The sequence below is a fragment of the Dermacentor albipictus genome, chromosome 6, assembly GCF_038994185.2.
Source record: "Dermacentor albipictus isolate Rhodes 1998 colony chromosome 6, USDA_Dalb.pri_finalv2, whole genome shotgun sequence".
In the NCBI taxonomy this organism is placed as follows: domain Eukaryota; kingdom Metazoa; phylum Arthropoda; class Arachnida; order Ixodida; family Ixodidae; genus Dermacentor; species Dermacentor albipictus.
This window is the reverse complement of record NC_091826.1, coordinates 109,402,961-109,427,602: the sequence shown is the minus strand read 5'-3', so window position 1 is coordinate 109,427,602 and position 24,642 is coordinate 109,402,961. Positions and strand designations below refer to the sequence as shown.

Sequence of the window (24,642 nt, the reverse complement as noted above, 5' to 3'; positions counted from 1 at the left end):
CCCCTAGTAGCAAACGATATATATATATATATATATATATATATATATATATATATATATATATATATATATATATATATATATATATATATATATATACATATTTATATATTGACACGTGTACTTGTCTTTATCGGGCGACATGTTTTGTCGCCTAACAAATGTTATCGCACAGCGCGGGACGCGCCTGCATGTGTCCGAAGTTTCTGGAAAGTTATCGATGCTTCTATCCGCTGTCTGTTGTCGCCGAACGTTGTGTTATCTGATTTCATCGCTTGACACGAATGGTGTAGAACATTTTAGAAGGCATGCGGGTCCCAACGTTTAATCTGGAACATTCGATGATTCCTGTATAAAAGCCGACGCGCTTGACCCGCTGAGCAGATTTTCGACGATCGCCGAGCGTGTTCGCCGCTATCGTTGTGCTATAAGTGTAGCCTGTTTTGAGGGCACAGGTTCGCCCAATAAAAGTTAGTTTTGTCGTTCACAGTATTGCTACTGTGTTATTCACCGTCACTACCACGTGACATCTGGTGGAGGTGCTTGTGCGTTCATGTACCGAACGCCCCCGCAAAGCCGCGATCCAAGTCCGAAGCCCGAGGACAAAACCAACGTCGCCCAAGACCAGCGAGCTAGCCGCCGGCTGCAAGGACTGCCCCCAGAGCACGGACTCCTACCTGAGACGACCAGGAAGATCGTCACAAAGTCCACCCCAATGGCAGCCCCAGCATCCCCCGTCGTGCTGCAGCAGCCCAGGGAGCCCCCCACGTTCCGCGGTTCAACATTTGAGGACCCGGAAACCTGGCTCGAGACCTACGAGAGGGTCGCTGCATTTAACAGCTGGAACAGCGACGACAAACTGCGACATGTCTTCTTCGCATTGGAAGACGCTGCCAGGACGTGGTTCGAGAACAGAGAAGCCACGTTAACGACCTGGGACCTTTTCCGAAGTGCCTTCCTGAAGACATTCACAAGCGTCGTACGCCGAGAACGAGCCCAAGCACTACTGGAAACCCTGGTGCAGCTGCCCAACGAGACCACCGCGATTTTTACAGAAGAAATGAGCCGCCTATTCCGCCACGCCGACCCGGAAATGTCCGAGGAAAAGAAAGTCCGGCTGCTAATGCGTGGTGTTAAGGAGGAACTTTTCGCCGGTATGGTACGAATCCCACCGAAGACTGTCGACGAGTTTCTTCGCGAGGCCACTTGCATCGAGAAGACGCTCGAGATGCGAAACCGGCAATTCGATCGCCGCACCAAGGCTACAAACTATGCCGGAGTTCAATCACTGGCCTCCGAAGACCTGCGCGAGGCTATCAGGGCAGTCGTACGAGAGGAGCTTCAGCAGATCTTCCCGTCATCGCAGCCTCAAGTGGCCTCGATCGCTGACATCGTCAAAGATGAGGTTCAGCGGTCGCTTGGAGTTCCGGAGGTGCAACCTCAATTACCGCAACCCCAACCGGAAGCGATGACCTACGCCGCCGTCGTACGCCGTCAAGGTCCCCCTCCGCGACCACGCCAGGGTCCTGCAACGACGCAATTCCGTCGTCCGCCGCCGCCGCCGCCAACGCGCCCATCCGTCGCCCAGCGCACCTACCCGAGGAAGACCGACGTTTGGCGCGCTCCTGACCACCGCCCGCTCTGCTACCACTGCGGGGAAGCGGGTCACGTCTACCGACGATGTCCATATCGGGAAATGGGACTGCGAGGTTTCGCCGTCAACGCGCCGCGTCCACAGCTTGGAGAGCGCCCACGTGACATCGCCGACTACCTCGCCGCTACTCAATGGAGCCCTCGACGACCATCCCGTTCGCCATCATCAGGCCGCTACCTGTCGCCGCAGCGCCGACCATACACTGACCCAGCTCGGGGCCGGTCAGCGAGCCCATATCCGGAAAACTAAAAGCAGCAACCGATGGAGGTGCGGTTGCTGTCCGTCGAACTGTCGAAGATCCTCCGCCGCCGACGAAGACGCCGAAGAAACCATCTCGACGACCTAATGACGACACGCCGCCGTCCCGACGAAGTCAGCAAGCCAAGACTACACCGACGAAAGACGACTTGACGACGCGACGTTCGAGCTTCAGTTCAACACGACGCAGCCGTGATCCGACGCCAAGACCTAACTGCAACGCCAGACAAAGAACCACCGACCTCGATGTGCTTCTCGACGGCCACGCGGTTACCGCCTTAGTGGACACAGGGGCTGATTACTCCGTCATGAGTGGGCACATCGCCGCCCAGTTGAAGAAGGTTAAGACTGCATGGGAAGGCCCTCAAATTCGCACCGCTGGAGGACACCTGATTACGCCGACTGGAATCTGCGCGGCAAGGATAACCATTCATGACCGGACTTACCCTGCCACCTTCGTTATCCTCCAACAGTGTTCTCGAGACGTCATTCTCGGTATGGACTTCCTGAACCAACACGGCGCAGTCATCGACCTGAAGTCGAAGTCAATAACGCTGTCGGCAGATAAAGCGATACCGCCGGAGAGCCCTCGTAGTCACCACGCCTTGAGTGTGCTCGAAGACCAAGTGAGCATCCCGCCCCGCTCCAGCATTGTTATTTCGGTCAGCACCGCAATACCCGCTGACGTAGAAGGTGTCATCGAAGGCGACCAACGACTCCTGCTAGACCGTGAAATTTGCGTCGCAAGAGGGATCGCTCGACTGCATGGAGGGAAAACTGAAGTGTTGCTGACAAACTTCAGCCCGGAGTTCAAGCACATCAACAAGGGCACGACGATCGCGTACATCGAGGAAATTGTGGAAACCAGTAATGCGTTTGTCCTCTCGGATTCCGCCGCATCTACCACGACGACCATGGTTCCCGAACCAGACTACGACATTAATCCAAGTCTTCCAGTGATTAAGCAACAGCAGCTCAGAAGTCTGCTCCGACGATACAAAGGCTGCTTTTCGACGACATCGAGGATTCGACAAACACCAGTCGCCAAGCATCGCATAATCACCGAGGAGTACGCTCGACCACTCCGCCAAAGCCCTTACCGAGTTTCACCGCGAGAACGCGAAGCTATAAGAGAACAAGTCGACGAAATGCTGCGCGACGACATCATCCAGCCGTCGAAAAGCCCGTGGGCATCCCCTGTTGTCCTGGTGAAGAAAAAGGACGGAACCCTACGTTTCTGCGTCGATTATCGTCGTCTGAACAAGATCACGAAGAAGGACGTATACCCCCTTCCACGGATAGACGACGCATTGGATCGGCTCTGCAACGCTAAGTACTTCTCCTCGATGGAACTGAAGTCTGGCTATTGGCAAATAGAAGTCGACGAAAGAGATCGCGAAAAGACCGCCTTCATCACCCCAGACGGCCTCTACGAGTTCAAGGTTATGCCATTTGGACTGTGCTCGGCGCCTACGACGTTCCAGCGCGTGATGGACACGGTTTTAGCGGGATTGAAATGGCAGACCTGTCTTGTTTACTTGGATGACGTCGTTGTATTCGCCGGAAATTTCGACGATCACCTTAGGCGGCTTGCCACAGTACTAGAGGCCATCAAGTCATCAGGGCTCACTCTGAAGCCAGAAAAATGCCGCTTCGGTTACGACGAGCTTCTGTTCCTAGGCCACGTCATCAGTAAATCCGGAGTACGCCCCGACCCGCAGAAAACAGCTGCCATCGCAAAGTTCCCGCAGCCCACCGACAAGAAGGCAGTGCGTAGATTCCTTGGCATGTGTGCCTACTACAGGCGCTTTGTCAAGGACTTTTCACGCATCGCCGAGCCGTTGACACGTCTAACTAAATGTGATGTTGAGTTCAAGTGGGAAACGCCGCAGGCCGACGCATTTGAAGAACTCAAACGACGCATGCAGTCGCCGCCGGTACTTGCGCACTTCGACGAGTACGCCGATACAGAAATCCATACTGACGCCAGTAGCCTAGGCCTCGGTGCCGTTCTAGTCCAGAGGAAAAATGGAGTCGAACAGGTGATATCTTACGCTAGCCGGTCGCTGTCAAAAGCGGAAGGCAACTATTCTACGACCGAAAAGGAATGCCTCGCCATCGTTTGGGCTACAGCTAAATTTCGCCCTTATCTTTATAGCAGGCCATTCAAAGTCGTCAGTGACCATCACGCGTTGTGTTGGCTAGCGAGTATAAAGGACCCTTCAGGATGACTGGTGCGGTGGAGCCTCAGACTACAAGAATACGACATCACTGTAACCTACAAGTCCGGACGAAAACACTCCGATGCCGATTGCCTATCACGCGCCCCCATTGACCCGCCGCCGCAAGATGACGAAGATGATGACGCCTTCCTTGGCATGATAAGCGCGGAAGACTTCGCTGACCAGCAACGGGCAGACCCGGAGTTAAAAGGCTTGGTGGAATATTTGGAAGGGCACACCGACGTTGTCCCCAGGACATTTAGGCGCGGACTGTCTTCCTTCACGCTTCAAAACAATCTCCTCGTGAAGAAGAACTTTTCACCAGTCCGCGCCAACTACCTTCTTGTTGTCCCATCAGGACTTCGTCCAGAAGTATTGCACGCCCTACATGACGATCCGACCGCTGGACACCTCGGTTTTTCCCGGACACTCTCGAGGATACAACAAAAGTATTATTGGCCGCGCCTGACCGCCGACGTCGCCCATTATGTCAGAACATGCCGAGACTGTCAGCGACGTAAGACACCACCGACAAGGCCAGCCGGATTACTACAGCCAATCGAGCCTCCTTGCCGACCATTCCAGCAGATCGGGATGGACTTGCTGGGACCCTTTCCGACGTCAACAACCGGAAATAAGTGGATCGTCGTGGCGACAGACTACCTCACCCGCTTCGCTGAAACTAAAGCACTGCCGAAAGGTAGCGCAGCCGAAGTGGCGAAATTTTTTGTCGAAAACATCCTGCTTCGACATGGCGCCCCAGAAGTCCTCATCACCGACAGAGGAACGGCCTTTACAGCGGAGCTCACCCAAGCCATTCTGAAATACAGTCAGACAAGGCACAGGAGGACCACGGCCTACCACCCGCAGACGAATGGTCTTACGGAGCGGCTGAATAAGACCCTCGCCGACATGCTAGCGATGTACGTCGACGTCGAACACAAGACCTGGGATGCCGTCCTGCCGTACGTAACATTCGCTTACAACACGGCGGTGCAAGAAACAACACAGATCACGCCGTTCAAGCTGGTCTACGGCAGGAACCCGACGACGACGCTCGACGCCATGCTGCCGCACGTCACTGACGAGGAGAACCTTGACGTCACCACCTACCTCCAGCGCGCCGAAGAAGCCCGACAACTCGCCCGCCTGCGGATCAAGAACCAGCAGAGGACCGACAGCCGACACTACAACCTTCGACGACGCTTCGTCGAGTACCAGCCCGGCGACCGTGTTTGGGTATGGACCCCGATACGCCGACGAGGACTGAGTGAGAAACTACTGCGACGCTATTTTGGACCCTACAAGGTCATCCGACGTATTGGCGCACTGGACTATGAGGTCGTGCCAGACGGCATTTCGCATTCACAGCGGCGCCGCGCACGACCTGAAGTGGTCCACGTGGTGCGTCTTAAACCGTTTTACGGACGCTAACGAACTTCCCTTATTTTGTTGTTTTCTTTGCTTTGAGTGCTTACTTAATGTTTTCGATTGTTTGCAGCATCGGGTCGATGCTTTATTTAAGAGGGGGTATTGACACGTGTACTTGTCTTTATCGGGCGACAAGTTTTGTCGCCTAACAAATGTTATCGCACAGCGCGGGACGCGCCTGCATGTGTCCGAAGTTTCTGGAAAGTTATCGATGCTTCTATCCGCTGTCTGTTGTCGCCGAACGTTGTGTTATCTGATTTCATCGCTTGACACGAATGGTGTAGAACATTTTAGAAGGCATGCGGGTCCCAACGTTTAATCTGGAACATTCGATGATTCCTGTATAAAAGCCGACGCGCTTCACCCGCTGAGCAGATTTTCGACGATCGCCGAGCGTGTTCGCCGCTATCGTTGTGCTATAAGTGTAGTCTGTTTTGAGGGCACAGGTTCGCCCAATAAAAGTTAGTTTTGTCGTTCACAGTATTGCTACTGTGTTATTCACCGTCACTAGCACGTGACAATATATATACCTTAATGTTTACAGCATGGGCTGCCGTTAAGGTATTGCGCCATTTGCTGCAGCATTTACTGCCGAAGGGCCAAATATGGTAAAATAGGCTCATGGCCGTGTGGTTACGTACGTGTGTTGCGCTTGAGTTATTGAAAATTATTCTCTTTTAGCGCTTAAATATAGCCTCTTTGACCGTGCGGCCAAAGGGTGGAACTATAACGAAAAGGCTTTTACAAAAAGACTGCTGCAAGACCAGCGGCAGGCAAAATGAAAATCCTTACATTGAAATGAACAGGCAATACCATGGATTACAAATCATAGTGCAATGATGCTCTGCCGATGCGTTTTACAGTTGTATATTTGCTAAATTCCCGCTGTCCGATTTATTGTCCGAGGAGCAGCGATAAGGACCTTCTTCCACCAGTGATGATACTGCATCTACGGTGCGTTGTGACGGAGTAATTCTAGCGCAAAATGATTAAAGCGATAAGCTGCTTAGAATTTTCGCGTCGATGGGCAGTTGCTTCTGCCATGCATTCCCATCAGAATGTCAACTTGGAAGTATAGAAACATGGGAGTTTTTCAGGCAATCACACACAGTACATTGATTACTACGCAGGCTTGTATGCTCTTTTTAATGTGTTCTGACGCTTAAAGTTTACTGTTCCTAGTGACACATGTCATTGGGGCCCTATTCATAAAACAAGACCAGAGTAGTGCAAATATTCCTTTCGTTATTATTGATACCTTTCCGCTCAAGGACTACTCACGACAAGTCATTCCTTGTGAAAAAGTAGTCAGAGTACCATTCAGACCTCTGCATTAGCCTTAAAATATAAACAAATGAAAATAATCATTTACATAACTACTGCCCTTCTTACACTTCAATGTATTTCTTGATTGGCCGGATTTTAGGGCACCGTCGTTCACGACAATAGTCAGTGTGACAATGGGACAACCACCGCGACTGTGACCAATCGCGGATGGTATTTTCGCAAGTGTTTTGTGAATTACCTACAACTGTTTTACGCGTGACTTAAACAGGCGTGCTATGCAATAGTATTTGCACGGCTTTCTTTATCGGTACTCATTGAAAAGGTTGGCGCGTGAAATAATCACCAAATAAGAAGCCATATTATACAGAGTGCCTCAGCTAAATTTAGCTAAGGTTTAAATATACGCCGATACACTTTAGTGGGACGTGACCAAATGCATTTTGTTGGTTGTTGCAGGAAACAAGGCACACGATTTTTGTATAAATAGATAAGTAATCGTGCTTGTAGCAGGGTGATGCCTACCTTATCTAGTTAATTTCTTAGAGTAACCTCTAGATCAACCTTGTCCAGTTTTACAAGGGCGACTCTCGGTTCTCTTCCGCTAAATTCCCAGAACGTCATGATGGACCTATTTTTGTGCAGTATTGATCTCTCCGCCAAAAGAGTTGGGGCTAGCCTCTCACGACTGGAAAGAATGTGCAAGGAGAGCTATTACACACATGAGTCATATTTGGCTAACCCCGTCAGCTGGGTAGCGCGAAGATATAGCATCTGCAGCAACCCCACGTTTATCATGAAAGAAAAAAAAAGCATTCTGGCAGAAACAATCTCACGATGAGCGTCGATGTTAATGCGATTGATTATCATTCGAATAATGCAGCGACACGGCGTCGCCGTCATCGAAACGCATCACGTAGGAAGCGTGTATCGCAGCCGAGCTCCTAGCTCTCTGGTGCTTTACCCTGCACATGGTGCGCCATCTGGTGACGCCGTCGCGAACTCCGCGCGATGCCTCCGAGATTCGCGGCTCGTCGGTGTGTGCAAGAACTGTTACCTCGCTGGCCTCTCATTCGTGACGCAGCGCGCTATGTTGTCGGATTCCTGCGCTTGAAAATTTTCTATGACGTGGTTTTGATTCCTCCCAGCACCAAAGTATTTGACGTTCTTATTCTTTCTTTCGTAGAAAACTGCCTGAATAACGTTTGATAAGGACAGCATACATATACGTATCGAAAATTGAGTGAAGTTTCCCATAGAATGCTAATCGCAATAGAAAAATCTGGATAGACTTGCTCAGTTACAACTGCTGACTTATGGGCAGCACTAAAGGTAGTCCAAGAGCGCTGACTGATTTTCGTAAAAATGAATATTTCCCAGCGGCTCACGAGTTACTTGGAAGACCGGAAGACCCCTGAGCGCCCGATATACACCGTAGTGGCGTCGCCATGGGATCAGTTCTTTGATAGAGTCTCGGCTTCGAAAGCGGCAGAGGTGTTCAGGTAAGCGAGCTTACTTTTTTGCATAAAACAAGACTTTAGGTCAGTGTGCGAAGATAATGCAAGAATGAACAAAAAATGTTTTTAGCCAGTGCAGCGTTTTCATCACGTATCCACACTTCTAGTTGCGCCAGGGCCTCACTCAAGTGGTAATCTGCATCACGGCCCTCTGTGAGATGCTGGTGCGCGCCTTAAGACTTCAGCATTTGGTTTTCCCCATTATTTGTTTTTGTCAAGAAAACTAGGAATATTAATCAAGTGAACGTGAAGGTTCCAACTCCTTGGGACACTTCTGTGGCGTTGCTGTAAAATTTGAAGAATTTCAGATCGAGGTTAGGGAATTTTTTTGCACTTAATAATTTTTTATTTATTTTATTTATTTATTTCATACTGCAGACCTAAAACAGGTCCAAGCAGGGTGGTTAAACATAACAATATTACAATGCATTATTCAATCAAGTGAGGTGGTAAGATGCAACAGTAATACAATTACTCAATCAATTGAAACAGGCAACAACGCGTTATTCCAGTCTGTTATAGTTCGGGGTAAAAAAGAATACTAGAATACATCCATTCGTGCAAAATAAGGTGTTAGTGAATTGGGATGATGGTGTCGAGTAAGCCTAGACGTTGTACTGAACAGATACGATGCAGGATTAATTGATAAGTCTCCATTAATAAGCATGGTAAGAAATCGAATTCTTAAGTGTTGCCTTCTCTGCTGAAGGACTTCAATGCCATTATCACGCATTATTCGTGAGGGGGAATCATAGTGAGAGAATTTAGAGTATATGAATCGTACGGCTTTTTTCTGTACCCTTTTGAGACATTTAATATTTTCTTTAGTAAACGGGTCCCAAACAACACATGCATATTCAAGTTTAGGTCTAAATAATGAATAATAAGCAAGCAGTTTTACATTAGGTGGGGAATTTCTAAGTTTATGCCGCAAAAAGTATAATTTACGCAAGACTGAAGAACAGATATTATCAATGTGTAAATTCCATGATAAGTTGGTAGTAATTGTGACGCCCAAATACTTATATTTTGTTACATCCTGCAGGGCCAACGAACCTAATGTGTAACTGAAGGTTAGTGGAGCTTTCTGACGAGTGAAGCGAAGAAAGACAGTCTTTTCAGCGTTAAGCCGCATTCCCCATGTTTTGCACCAATCAGTAATGCCAGCTAGAGAAGCATTTAAATCAGTTTGATCATTGGTTGAAGTGATTTCCCTAATAAGCACACAGTCGTCAGCAAACAACCTAATTCGCACGCTGGGACGGATTGAAGTAGTAATATCATTTATATAGAGTAAAAAGAGCAGTGGCCCTAGGACACTTCCTTGAGGAACTCCCGAAGTGACCCGAAGACAGCCAGACTGTTGGTGATTAATTTCCACGAACTGGCGGCGATTTGTTAGGTAGTTTGCTATCCATGCGATTAATATTTCAGGGAGCTCAAAATGTCTAAGTTTTATTATTAATTTGTCATGTGGAACTGTACCAAAGGCTTTGCTAAAATCAGGAAATACGGTGTCAATTTGACCATTTTTATCGAGGCATGAGGCGAGTGAATGAATTACGGTGACAAGTTGTGTAACTGTTGAATAGCCTTTTCTAAATCCGTGTTGAAAATTAGACAGTATCGAATGTTTATCTAGAAATTCGGTAATCTGATTGGCAATAATATGTTCAATTAGTTTGCAACATGAGTATGTTAATGATATTGGCCGGTAATTTTCTAACAATGAACAGTCGCCCTTCTTGAATACGGGTACAACTCTGGCTACCCTCCAGTCATCCGGTAATTTTCCAGCAGGCAACGAAGCATGAAATATAATAAGAAGGAACCTTGCTATAGTTTCAGCATAACGTTTCAAAAAAATGTTCGGAAGGTTGTCAGGACCGCAAGAAGATTTAGTTTTTAAGTTAACTAGCATCGAAACTAAGCAAGGGTATGAAATAAAATTAGCTTCGGATGGGTGAAACGTTTTGTCTGTAGGTGAACTAATGCGAGAGTTAGAAAATACACTATGAAAATAATAATTGAAGTGACTCGCAATTTCCCTGTGATCGGTAATGATTGAACCATCGATGCAGATTTGTGCTACTGGCTTCTTTTTTTCGCTCAAGTAATTCCAGAACTTTTCCGGCTGTTCAACAATAAATTTTGGTAGTACTATATTGAAATAGTGTTCCTTCGATGTGCATACTGCACGCGCAAGGTTTTCTTTCATTTCTTTACCTCGATCAGGTTGTAAACGTGTTTTCTTTAACCTTTTTATCTTGCGGGTCATATGGATAATATCACGTGTCATCCACGGTGTTTGTTTGCGGACTAGTTTGCACTTATCAGGCACAAATTTATCAATACACAAATTACACATGTTCTTAAAACGTTGCCATAATGAAAAAGTTGGCACTGCAATTGCTCAACCATTATGATAATGATGAGAAATACACCAACTTCAAATGCATTAGTAGTCTGCGCTGCAAATTTATTCCCACACCTAGAGTATTTTTTTATATTTTAATATGCGCAGTTCACTTCGCATTTCCTCGCTCCTTCATATTTTTGCGATATTGCGCTTAGCTTTGCAGCCTCTTACATGTATTCTCAATTAAGCATCTTAATTCATAGTTTTATATATGTGACGCTATTGCTGTTTTAACATATTTATGAAGCTTGTGCTACAAAGCTGAATATACAAGAATGCATATCAAAAAATAATAAACCGTGCCAATTCGGTTACTCTGAGTTTCAAGGTGTGCAAAACCCCGCAACATGCAAATGCGGTTTTCAGGGTAGAGTAAAATACCACATTTGGGGTATTTGTATGGGACATTGTTAGAAAATATTTTTGTAAGGAAATCACAAAAATCTTTTCGGTCTTTCTACAGAAAATTTACAGACAATGTGCCACCGAGTCTGCAAAAGACGTACACACACTCAGCATACATTATGACGCGGCCTCTACCACCTCCCTACTACGAATTGGTGCATGTTTTTATTCTGCAAATACTGCATGAAGCATCTGTAGTCACAGGATGCAGAAAGTGTGCGGAAATTCTGCAGAACGTACACTGTAATCAGATATAATTAGGCCATATGATGAGAGTAAACTGCATGTCTTTTGGCGATATCCCTCCTGCGAGTTGAGCTCACTCGCATACACGGGAACAAAAAAAAGGGACCAACACGGCACATCCGTGAGTCCCCATTGTAATACTTACATGTAAGACTGGACGACAATGTCAAATGTTGCGATCGGAACAAACTAACCAAGACAAATAACTACAATATACTCATGAGAAACGTGGATGACCACGCCACATTAACACTTGACAAGGGCCAAATGCGGAATTACGAAAGACATCCGTTAGCACACGTGAACTAGACACCGAACAAGGAGAAACCTTTGGGGTGTAGATAGTCATAATTTGTGTATCTCATAACGGTCTCGTCAAAAGCTGTGTGGCAGCAATAATTATGACCCCTGTTTGCACTGACGAAATCTGTCTCTTAAAAATGCGCTTAAAGCGTAAATCAATAGAGGACATAGGCTGTAGGCAGTTTCTTTTTTTTTTCGTCTCGTTCCTGCAATCAAAGTAAGCGCGAACTTCCTATTTCCTAAAAAGGTGATCAATTCTGAGGCTCTGCCTAAGCTGCACAATTTATTACAATATGTCGTGACTGAGTTGGCCGGTATGAAGCTGATATTTCGGTAAAAAAGTTTGGACACAACATAAAAGAAGTTTGCAAGTCTGAACACTACCTCCGTCACACAGCATGTGTAATGTCATTCACAGTAAATGACATTCATACCGAATGTCATTGCAATCTTGCATTCCCTGTATACACAGGTGTGCGAAATGGCATTCCCGATTGATGGCAATGTCTGTCGGCACCTTGCGCACACGCGCACTTGGCAATCGGCATGCGTGCTTTCAGGTTGTGATTCGCCCTGCAAAAAGGTGGTCTTCCCGCCCTTTCAGCAGCGCACGCTTCTCGTCGTCAGTCCAGTGCGCTTTTTTGCTTCTCATTCTCCACTGACGAAGCTGCAGAGTTGGCTTCCGTAGTGGGCGGATAAGCTTTAACGCGGCACCACTTTGAAAACAATGAGCAGAAATTACTCACTCTTGCTGTCAACTATCTGCTGATGATTACATCAGATATACCATTGCTCTTCCAACCAGACGTTGCCACTCCCTCAACCTAAAGCCTTTCTTTGCGCGTACTAACATGTTCCAACACAGTTATTTCCCGAGAGTTGTCGAGTGCTGGAATGAATTACCCGGTTCTGTTCGTGAATTGACACCGCGTGATTTTGTAGAAGCACTAGTGCGATAAGACTGTTCCCCTTGTTGTTGTTTTTAGTATTATCTATAGTGTTCAACTGCTTTTGTTTCGGTTATGTTTACTGTACTCCACTCCTGCGATAGCCCTGAATAGGGCTGCAGTATTTGGAAATAAATAAAAAAAAAGAAAAAAATGAAAACAAAACAAATGAGCGTTTGCAAACATGGCCGACTGGAGGTCATATATCGTGCACTTGGAGACTGGGAACAAGAATTGAGCTGCACACAAACGACTTCAACTATCGTGCTGTACGTCATAAAATTATTACAGCTCATAACACCAATTATGACAACCTTTGCTGTAACTACATTTCGTTTTAGCTTATCGATTTCGTAAATTTTTGCCAAGCCCCTGTATTCAAGATTACATAAGTCGCACTTGCATGACTTAGGGAAATTCGTTGAATGGGTGAATAGCGTTAGCTGCGAATCTAATTTAGCATGCCCGTGTAGAAGCAATAAAAATAGCATCGAGACATAATCTCATTGGCTGCGAATGACATTACACGTGCCGTGTGACAGGGGTATGATGGTGTTCTCACGTCAGCTGTGACCTATTCGTCCTTTATTTTCAATGCATAACGTTCAACCGTAGGAGATGGGCCTCAATCCTGTCGACCAGTGCCCTGACGCCGTGCGGATTCCCTGCGACATCAGGTCTCAACTGCACATCGCGCCCCTTCCCCGCAATATGCACCCCGCAAACAACGTCGGCAGACGTCGGGCCAGGGCTACAGCTCTACTCGAGCATGTCCGCAATAACCACATTGAGGCAAGCTTCGTGGATGCCGCGGCATATGTCAAACAAGAGGCATTCGCCATATCCATCGTAGACTCCAATTCAAGGCTCACTTGCTGCGCTACGGTACGCACTTCGAGGCCCGTGGTAGCCGAACAGGTTGCAATCGCGCTGGCTGTGCTCGATGGTCGCAGAGAGGCAATATATAGTGATTATAAGGCAGCCATTAAGGCCTACCAAACCGGTATGGTCTCCCCCCAGGCCTTCCGCATTCTCCAAAGCGCCAAAAGTATCTCTCCGCATTCTCTCATCTGGGTTCCCGCTCACTTGGGGTCGATTGAGGGTTCTCCCTCTAACCCTAACGTGGGCGCACACGAGGCCGCGCGAGGACTCACTGACCGCGCCGCCTCAGCAGTCCCCCTACCCCGCGGGGAACCCTTGCTTACGTTTAATGGAATCACCACACACTAGTCAAGACGGGCATTCCCCCTCCCGCACCCCGCCTTATGCAGGGCGCGGGCGGTTACCCTTCGACATTTACAAGCCCATGCGTACCTAAACCTTGCGGTTTTTCATGTCATATACCTTGAAAGATATCCCAGTGCGGGCTGCCTTGCCTGTGGACTAAGGGCAGCATTGGACCATGTGTTGTGGGAGTGTGAAGCCATCGGCTCCTCCTTCAGCGGCTCCGCCATCGGCTCCTCCTTCAGCGCTCTTGTGCAGCCCCGAACTCAACGACCAAACCCTGGCGGTCCAGAGTGCCCGCGATCGGGCCGTCAAGCTCGGCTTGGCGGTTCCTACGTGGGACTAGCCGGGTGGCGCGGGGTCTCCCATGCGTCTTCTCTGGACCGAAATGAAGTTACTTCACTCAACCGTAGTTGACAAAATTTGTAACCAAACGTAACGATGTAGGTTTTTATACATGCTGATAATTGTGAGCATCAAGTGAACTTGATAAAGAAGTTGAATGAAGTATTCATCTAATGCTTCGCAGCTCACCACACTGTTTCAATTCTTTTTTTTTAGGACCGTGCTTATGCCGGATCTATTCATCTCGAAAGCGCACCTATACGATCGGGACAACGATTTTAAGGACTGCAGAATTTTGCCACCGAATCTACTGAGAGTACCACAGGATCTTAAGACCAAATACGTCTACTACATCCACTTGGTGAGAAAGCTTCAATACCACACTCCCCTGTAGTATGGTCAGAATAAAGGCAGAATATCTGAAGTATATAATCCGCGTAATAATAACTTAACAGTCTCTCGTAATGGCTACATGGATTTTGTAATAGAAACAGGAGCCGTATTCATAAATGCTACGCTTACCCTCGATTCACTTTATACTTCTTGTAGTGCGTGAGTAGAGCAGGGACATCGTGAAGTTATTGTGACTTCTGCTATGACTTACAGCTCATGCGGCACACGGAAGCGTAACCCTCGATATATGTTTTCGTTGTTGAGACTGTTCTTTCTTTTCTCTTTTGTTTTGCGGGGGGGGGGGGGAGAGGTGCGCAATTAGAGGCAATACATTGCAGAGTTCTAGGGGGCGCCTGCTTTCTCAATTGAGTAACTATACTTTATATGAGCACGTTTTTACACAATAGAACTTAGAAGCAGCTTCATACTAGGAGGATGACAAGGTCTGGCACGCTACGCAGTATTGATTCTCATGTGATCACCTGGGTAGCTCCTTCGGTATGACTGTTATACGCGTGAGCCTATATTGCCCCGTTTTTGAAGGTTCGCGATGCGGGTGTACGAAGCTCGGCGATAGAAGTTCGCACAACGCCAAGAATGAGGTGAGCCGCGCAGCTGTCACGGGGGACGATCGATGGCGTAGATAAGAACAGGCAAGCGGCGCCGCGGGTGACGTCATTGGCTCACCTAACACTGGCAGGAGTGCATGGCTTCAGCGCTAGATACAATTCGCGGCTCGGAGAGGCGCATAGTCTCTTCTGCATCGGCACTTGGAAAGAAAAAGAAAAGTTCAAAATAAAATTATAGGGTTTTACGTGCCACACCCACGATCCGATTATGAGGAACGCCGTAGTGGGGGACTCTAGAAATTTTGACCATCAGGGGTTCCTTAACGTGCACCTAAATCTAAGTACGCGGGTGTTTTCGCTTTCCCCTCTCCCATCGAAATGCGGGCCGCCGTGGCCGGGATTCGATCCCGTGACCTCGTGCTTAGCAGGTCAACACCATAGCCTCAAGTGGAAAGAACAGTCGGTGCTCCATTGCTGTGAAGTAGTCTAAACGGAGCGGGTGCTTCTCATGATCTTGCAGCTGAACGATGAGCTTAGAAGGACTGACATGCAACGGCAGCGCCGTCTAGAAGTCTAGAACAACGTTAGTTTACCTACGCCGAAGTCGTCGCTTTGGTCGGAAGATGAAGAAGCACCACCAGCGGATCCTACTAAATGAGATGTGAAACAAAACAGTCGTTTAATAATTGAAGTAATTGTGCTATATTGAAGTGGGTTGAAAAATAACAGAAATACTTAGGGGAACAATAACATGAACAATAAGAGAATTATTAGATAAACAATGACAGCAGAAATGAGAGAAAGTACGCTCACGCTAAATGCGAGCTCACTTCGTGCAACGAAGGTCGTTTTTTTTATTATGCCCTTATAAGCGTCATTGAAGAAGTGATATTTGCAGAGCCTCTGGCATTATAATGTGACAACCGAGAATGATGTCATAATTAGCGTGAATAAGCGCATTATGCAAAGGTGACCCAGCTGCGCTCAGTAAAAGCGAAGAAAATTTTGCTTATATGAATGCCCCGTTTGTATCGATACTATGTTTCTATAACGATGCATCCCGTTGTAGGCTTATGAATATGGGATTTCTATACTTCCCTCTCAAAGGTGGTGGCGTCTCCCCCGTTTTATGTGTTGGCCGGTGCAGCTGTGGTTATGTGGAGCTGTTGGACGCATGCCAGAAATCAAAACCATTAAAGAGGAGAGAAATGAAAAAAAAAAGTACATTCCTGGGATCATAATGAGGCACGCCTTACTGGGGAACTGCGGATTAAGCTTGACCAGCTGGGGTTCTTTAATGTGCACCCAATGTGCCGAGCACGAGCGTTATCCTTACCGCATTCTGACCCCGTTGGGATGCGTCCATGCAGCCACGATGGAACCCGTGAGCCCAAGTTTGGCAGCGCAACGTCAACGCCACGGACCTATACCGCGCTGCGTTATATAAACGAAGTTTGGAGCTCGAGAATAACTGGGTCGAGTCTACTATAACTGCTTTGTCGATACCGACCACCATCGACTTTGCGTAGCAATGCGAGGGCGTGAATGATAACGCCTAATCACGTGACATCTACAACCCCTCTCTACACCGCGGCAACACATGCGCAGTTCTCTGCAATCAGGCACGCCGGCGACCTGGACAAGATGCGGAACAAGGGCGTCAAGACGGCGGCGCTGTCCGTTTCCGTGGGTCTGTACGGCCGCTGGTACTACGTGCACACCGACTCATGGAAGCGGGTGAAGAACTACGCCCCTGGTGACGGCTGCAACCAGATAGAAAATAGGCACCAGCTCGCTGGCATCGCCAAGGTACGTGTGCGCACCCGCAATTACACCGAAGTGCGACTCCGGGGTGCTTGGAAGGACGCGAATGTATTGTGTCCATTAAACGAATTCCGGTTGACTACATTACCTTATGTTTTCACTGGCCGTGGCCTATCTATCTATCTATCTATCTATCTATCTATCTATCTATCTATCTATCTATCTATCTATCTATCTATCTATCTATCTATCTATCTATCTATCTATCTATCTATCTATGCAACCATGTTTGAATTCATGAATAGTGTCTGATTTAAGCGCAGAACGTTGAGAGGTGACAATTTAGACCTGTCACAATTCATCAGTAATTTTCCTTAGAAATTTTAATTCTTTTGGCACGATGGCGGCCCCAATGGGACACACATAACAATACACGCATTACGTAGCAGCCACGTTTATTTATTATTTACTTACTACAGAATCCTGCATTCGCTCCATGGAGATAGAGCGGAGGGAATGTGAATAATATGTATGTATTTTTTTTTAATTCGAGCACGTTCGTAAGAAAATAAAGGAAATACAATATTTACTCCAATCGCGTCACTAAAGAATAACTTTCTGCTTATTTCGACATCATTTGCAAAAAGAAAAGCGTTTTGTTCACTAGTTAAACCAATTACATGATTAACTCCTCTGTTACGAATTTTAAGGCAAGTTCTTGTACTGTAATATTGAAGGGGATTCACTACAGTCTAGTTCCGTGTTTCTACTTTGGAAACGGCCATGGAAACCGAAAATGTCTGGCATCTGGCAAATTCCTTCAATTTAGTCGATTACGCACGCTGCCCCGTAAAGCGCGAGTCGCAGTGACGTAGCGCAGCCGGATGTGACGCAGCGGGGCGGCGTGAAATGAAGCTGGGCCGTACGGCGCGATAAATCAGTGCGGCCGCCCCCTGCTCCCGAAGCGGCGGATGCATGCAATCGGCAGCTGTGCACAGGAGCAGTCGGATTAAGAACGGGGGCCGCTTCACTTTACGCAACGTTTTTTTACGTCACAAAGGATTCGACAGAGAGTCGCGTTACGAGGCACCGCGCTCGTAATCAGATAATTTAAATTTGACGCCAGCGACTTCAATCTACATAGCCGTTTTGACACATGTAAGCACTAGACTAGACTAATGCGATGGTTTCCTTCAACTGTCGATTACAAACATGTGTCGCAAGACTTGTAACCAAGAAGCTATTTAGCGGAATTAGTTTGCTAGTAAATATTGTAAAATAGTAGTAAATATATAGTAGTGAATATCGCAAATATAGTAAAAAGAATGTTAGGCGTAACGTTAAGAGACAGAAAGAGAGCGGTGCGGATCAGAGAGCAAACGCGTGGATATCCGATATCTTAATTGAGATTAAGAAAAAAAAATGGAGCTTTACTGGTCATCTAATGCGTAGGTTACATAACCGATGGACCATTAGGGTTACAGAATGGGTGCCAAGAGAAAAGAAGTGCAGTCGAGGACGGCAGAAGGCTATAGGCGGGAAGGTGAAATTATGAAATTCGCAGGCAGTAGTTGGAACCGGTTGGGGCAGGACAGGGTAATTGGAGATCGCAGAGAGAGGCCTTCGTCCTGCAGGGGACATAAAACAGTCCAATGATTCTGATGCTGCTGCTGATGATGACGCATGCCGTAGAATGTACCCGACTCATCCCAAACAAAACCATAAAATACGAAGAAAACATCTGATTTCCAAGCATTCCCCCACTCCCGGGCACTATTTCCTGCAATTTTAAAGCGCAAATATCCGGGCGAATGCGCGTTTCCAAAACAACTTGGACTCAGCCGACGCGACGGTACGCTACATACACAGAGGTGGTCACAACACAGGCCACCACGCTAGAAGCTTGCAGAATGCCTTCTGCTCGCACGCAAGACAAATACGTGCATGCAAAGGCTGTTTTCAGTCGTTCAGGAGACAAATATTCAAGTTCCTAGTTTTTGAGCTTCTTTGGGCGTTTTGCCGGCGCAAGCACCCCACTCCCGTGTTATCATTCTTGGCCATCGCTCGTCGCGTTTTCGACAAGCGCGAGTACCGAAAGAAAGTATATGTTGCGGGGCCATAGAAAGCGTCACAAACTTGTCTCACTGGAATTCAGTACACGCCAACTGTTACACTATGCAGAAATTATCATGTATGCCGATGATACATTCATTGTATCAACAGCCAAAAATCTCACAGAATTGGCGGCAAAAGCTAACGCTGAGCTCGACAGAACTTCCAAATGGCTTTTGGCCAACAAGATTACCGTCAATACTTGAAGAAGAAAATATGTTATGTTCCATTCTCCACACACAAAAAAAGAAAGATCTGTACTGCCAAAGTAGAACTACTTATTATTAGCTGCCTTATCGGACAAAATAATTCATATATATACCTTGTTGTAGTTTTTGATAAGTATATGCACTGGCAAGAACACATCAGTGATGTTGGCTCCAAAATAGCACCCGGATGCTATTTTTCCACTAATGTGTTCGTGCCAGTGCATATACTTATCAAAAACTACACCAAGGTATCTATATGAATTATTTTGTCGCAGAAGGCAGCTATTAATAAATAGTTCTACTTCGGCAGTACAGATCTTTCTTTTTGCAGAAACATGGAACTATTTTGAAATCAATATATTGCGGATTGTTTATTTTGCCTTAATTCTATAGCGTATTGAAACTTGGGGATGCATTTTTAAAACGTATATTTATCCCATAAGAATATAACAAAAACGTGCAGTTAGAATAATGACACAGTCTACTTACACCGCTTCAAGCAAGCCTTTCTTTTGAGAGCTCAGAATTTTACTGTTTTATCAGCTACGCGACTTACGAATTGCACAGATTGCATATAACGTCGTAATGTTTAGCCATCCCTGTCCGGCTGCTCTGTTTCAGGCATCAGCCCGCCCAACTATATATGTCACAATAGGTAACTTTAATCTTCCTCCCAGTAGCAACATTTATGGTCAAAGGGTACTAGAATTTGCTGGCGTAAAAATATGGAGCAGTATACCACCAAAAATAAAACATTCTCAAAACTTTTCCTAGGAATTGAAGAATATTATCTGCAATTGCTTTCGCTTACGTGATCTTCTTTTTCATCATTCAGACATTACAGATTACAAACTTACATATTCTGTTTCCCTTCACTGCAACGTATAAGATGTCAATTGGTATATAACGCAAAGTTTTATTCCGCTTTCTTGTACCATCTTGAATCCCGATGTCTTTTTTCACTTCTAAGTTTCTTTCCTTGTACACTGCATGACACAGCATTCCATATTTTCTCACACGTGCAAAAAGCTTTACTGTGACACTGAAGTCTATGCATGCCCTGAGTATATAAAAAAAAATCTGCCATGCGTGATATTTTTTATTTTTATTTTTTTTCCCAATTGCACTTCAGTTTAGTTCCAGTTTGCTGCAGGGAAAAGCACACCACTTACTTTCCTGTTTCACTCATTGTCATGTTTTTACTGTTTTTTGTTGTTGCCGGTGTGTTTATATATATATATATATATATATATATATATATATATATATATATATATATATATATATATATATATATATATATATATATATATATATGTATATGTATATATATATATATATATATATAATGTCGGACCTATCACTAGCCTTTGCTTATCGGTCCCGAAAGTTCTTTGTAATGCAGGAGTGGGGGCTAAGATGAGTAATAAGTAATCAATCAATAAACGAAACTGTCATCCCAACCGAGCTCCTTTTCGCTAATTGTGTCACAACACCAGGTGCGGCCACTGCGCTTCAAAATTACCACAAAAAGCATCGAAATTAGGTACAATAACGTTGGGGGTCAAAGAAAGCGCCAAAACTTGTCCCAGTAAGATTCGTGGTTCAGAACAACATTCATTTGGGCTAGATGATGCACACTTGAAAGAGGAAGGTATGGCGCCAAGTAAGACGATAACGAGAGGGAGAACGACACAGGACAAGCGCCTGTCCTGTGTCGTTCTCCCTCTCGTGGTCGTCTTGGTTGGCGCTGTTCCTTCCTATATAGTTCCAGTAACATTCAGTACACGCGAAACTAACTAGCTGCGTCACACACCCGAGCTCCTTTTCGCTAACTGCGTCAGGAAGCCGGGTGCGGCGAGCGTGGCATGCCCAGACACCACCGGAATATGTTACAGTAATGTTGGGGCTCACAGAAAGTATCGCAAACATCTCCCAGAATGAGTCATTACCTCAAGTTAAGTATGCCAAGATGACCGAGCTGTTTTTCGCGAACTATACGTCACGAGCTTCTGTTCCGTGCCGTAAAAGCCTAAATTGCTTAAAATGCGTCGCAGACAGTCAAACAAAATTTCTCGCCTTTCCGTAGTCCAATTTTGCAGTCGTGCCGTGTCGAAGTGCGGAACGAACGCAAGAACACGCCGGGATCCCAACAAACAGGCTACATCCAAAAGAGACGAACACGCGAACTTCACATGCGCAGCCGGCCTCGCTCGCTTCGTCAGCGTGTCTGGCATGCCGTTAGCTTCTGGCTAGATAACGCAAGGAAAATAAGTCACAAAGTAAAGGTTCGTTAATACGCAAGAACTTTTCATTTTTAGCGTGAAAGAATCAAAAATAAAACGCTGTCTATAAGGTCATTTCGCATCCTTTTTTCTCGATGCGCGCGTCAACTAACGGATGGCGTGAACGCAGAGCTTGACGTGTTTCCTGTTGCCAGTTTTCGCCGTGTCCCCTGTTGAATTTGTTTCTCTGTGGTAGTACTCTGGCAGCAACTTCGTATAGCGCAGCCGTGCGCGACCGTACGGACCATATATTGAAAGCGATCAGCGTTGGGGTGCGCCGACGGCTCGTACCTTTGCGCGTGGTGTGTTCTCGCCGCTCAGTTTACGCTAAAGCGATAGTCAGCACGAAGGGCACGTCGCTCGGTACTGCTGCCATGTTTCCTCACACCGGCATCTCGACAGCGAGTGTCCGCTGCTTTTATTTCTAGCCGAATTCAATATATAGATTTCGATCTGTATTTGTATTGGGCCTATTTATGTGTAAATATTGTAGCTTCAGGTATTATTTCGCGAGATTTCAAGACATAGCGACATCGTTTAGATATGTATATATAGTACGGTGTTAGCACATATGTCGCTTTGTTATTGCCAGTGCACTCATAGTAAAGTTGTGGAGGAACTTCCTACGAGGGCTCACTTGTGCTTCGGTTGCTTAGCAAAGACAGCTGCAAATTTACCTGTATCGGTGCAACACAAGTTTTACTCGTCGACGATGAATGTCGCAGCGCACATTTCGTACACCTTTCAGAGACTCGATCATGTTCTGGCGATTAGAATCCGAACGCACGCAAACGCATTTGAGTACATGGGCTTACGTATGTCGAATACAGAACCTTTTTTTTTATGCTTCGGTGGCTTGTCGAAGCGTAACGATGTGAGCATCATTTGCCTTATTCAATGTTCAAATGATACCCTCGTGCTATGAAGTATTGCGGAAGGTACGCTGACCTATTTATCATTCGTCAGGCACAGTATATACGATGCCTTTTTTCGCCTTGTTTTTCTTTTATCAATAAAATATTTACTATGTGTCGGTTCGTGAAATCGCTTTAGCGCGAAGCTGCTATATGCCTCGCCAGAGTGAGCATCTGAGGACAGATATCTAGCCGCGGCTTAGACAAAACAAGGCACACTGCGTTCTCAAGAAATGAATCGTAGCCGAAGTGCCGTGCCATTTCTTTGTTTCTTTAATGCCAGTGCCTAGCACGTAACAGCGCGTACATATACTGAACAACTCGCTTAGGCAGGTGTAGCAATGCTGTTCCCATGACGAGCACGTTCACATGTGTTCAAAGCCGTTCACCGAATCGAATCAAGCCATGGGTTTAATGTGCCGAGGAAACACATGCGCCATGATGAGAGTACTAGGGGGCTTCGAGTTGATTTCGATCACGTTGGATTGTTGATCATGCATTCACAACAAGCAAATGGGGATTTTCCCATTACAGCCCCATCAGAATGCGATTGTCGCGGTCTTAAATTTTGGCTGGTCGTAGAGTGGATCTAGCCACTGAGTTAAAGCTGTGGAAAATGTTCCCAAGCGAGTGGTAGTGCGAGGACGCCGGAAAACGTGCTGTGAGTTTTGGCATCGTGGCTGCAGCGACGTGATTGCCAGAATGATCGTTAGTGCCAGGCGAAAATTAAGAAAAACATTTAGGGATCCGCTAGAGGGCGATGAAATGGTAGAGGGAAGCGAGGTACTGCACACTGTTGCCTTTCGAATGCCTCAGACCGATGTTGCCATTGCACCGTCCCTAACTGCTTTGAAGCTCAAGTATCTATCCCGCCTTAATAAGGCTTCAGACTATCCAGAAGCGTTAATCGTTCCAACCGCGGAGGTGTATCCTTCGTGATAGAAAATCTTGGCACAGGAAAAGGCTGTCATTCCTGCGAAGCACACACTTTTCCATTGGTTGAAAAAGATTGCACAACGGGCTGGCGTTCGGTGTGGTGTTTTCTGCCCCTTTCAAATCAATTACCGTTGCAAAACTAACCGGTCCCTGGGAGAAAGTCGGATAGTTGCAGTGTTCATCGCGGGAAGAGCTTGGTCGAATGTGCGCTAGGTGTGGAATACAAATCCCTAAGATATCTAATGCCGCACCGACCCGCGGCGGAGGTGAAGCGGGCGTTAAGCACTGCCCATACGTGGGCCGATGCCGAAGTTAGTGCAATGCCGGGCCGACCAGAGGCGGAGGTGAAGCAGGCGTTAAGCACTTCCCATACGTGGGCCGATCCCGAAGATTGTGAAATGGCGGCGCATTTCGCGTGGGTCATATACCAGCAGATGTGCGAACGCCTGCCTACCAGGGCATGCGAATTGTCTCCGTAGTGGCAAGGATGGCTTTTCCTGCCCACATGCAGGCCATGCAAATGCAGACGAATTTTCAAACACATGCGAATACTCTATAAAAACTGGCACGACCACACTGTAGCATCATCGTTGAAGCTGCTCAGATGACACGCGAATAAGGCTTATCTCAGAGCAAGACGTCTGTGCTTCCTTCTGGAAAAGCTGTACAAGGGGTGCCGACGACCGCACCTAGCGATAGTATGGGTTTTGCTCTTTCCTTAGCCTCATCTCTAGTTAATCACGTTTTTTTTTTGCCTTCGTCTACTTATTTCCGTGTTCCGGTACAATAAAGCTCAGTTGGAAATTAGCGCTTGTCGTCACCTGTGACGCTGTGTACTCGTCCTCTGCTTAGCGCTGTAGATCTAGCTAATTATGGCATCCCAGCTACCCTAAACGGCTACCGTTTTAACGTAGAAGGAAGACTTCTTGTGCCATGAAAAGCGGCAAAGGTGCCGGTATGTCAAACTTTGCACGAACTATCCCTTATAATTTATTTCTTGAGGGAACTGAATTGTCTTACGTATTTTTTTATTTTTTTGTGCACTGCAGTGCAACGACAATTAACATACCGCATTCAGTTTTTCGGGCGTTCACTCTGATGTGCGGTAATCATGTGAATAAATGAACCATCCCAATAAAACTAAAAACTCTGAGATTACATGCCCGACTTGATGTATATTTATACGATGTAAGTCATTGGTGGTT

General features: G+C 46.5%; 1 protein-coding gene across 2 annotated transcripts in view; it reads left to right on the top strand.

The window, feature by feature from the left end:
• LOC135904971 (uncharacterized) overlaps positions 1-24,642 on the top strand; it is a 103,011-nt gene that overhangs the window by 61,305 nt on the left and 17,064 nt on the right. For both annotated transcript variants that reach the window (XM_065435961.2, XM_065435960.2), the window contains 3 exons: positions 8,230-8,351; positions 14,472-14,616; positions 16,826-17,026. In XM_065435961.2, coding sequence (XP_065292033.1) covers positions 8,230-8,351; positions 14,472-14,616; positions 16,826-17,026 — 468 coding nt within the window. The remainder of the gene's footprint in view (positions 1-8,229; positions 8,352-14,471; positions 14,617-16,825; positions 17,027-24,642) is intronic.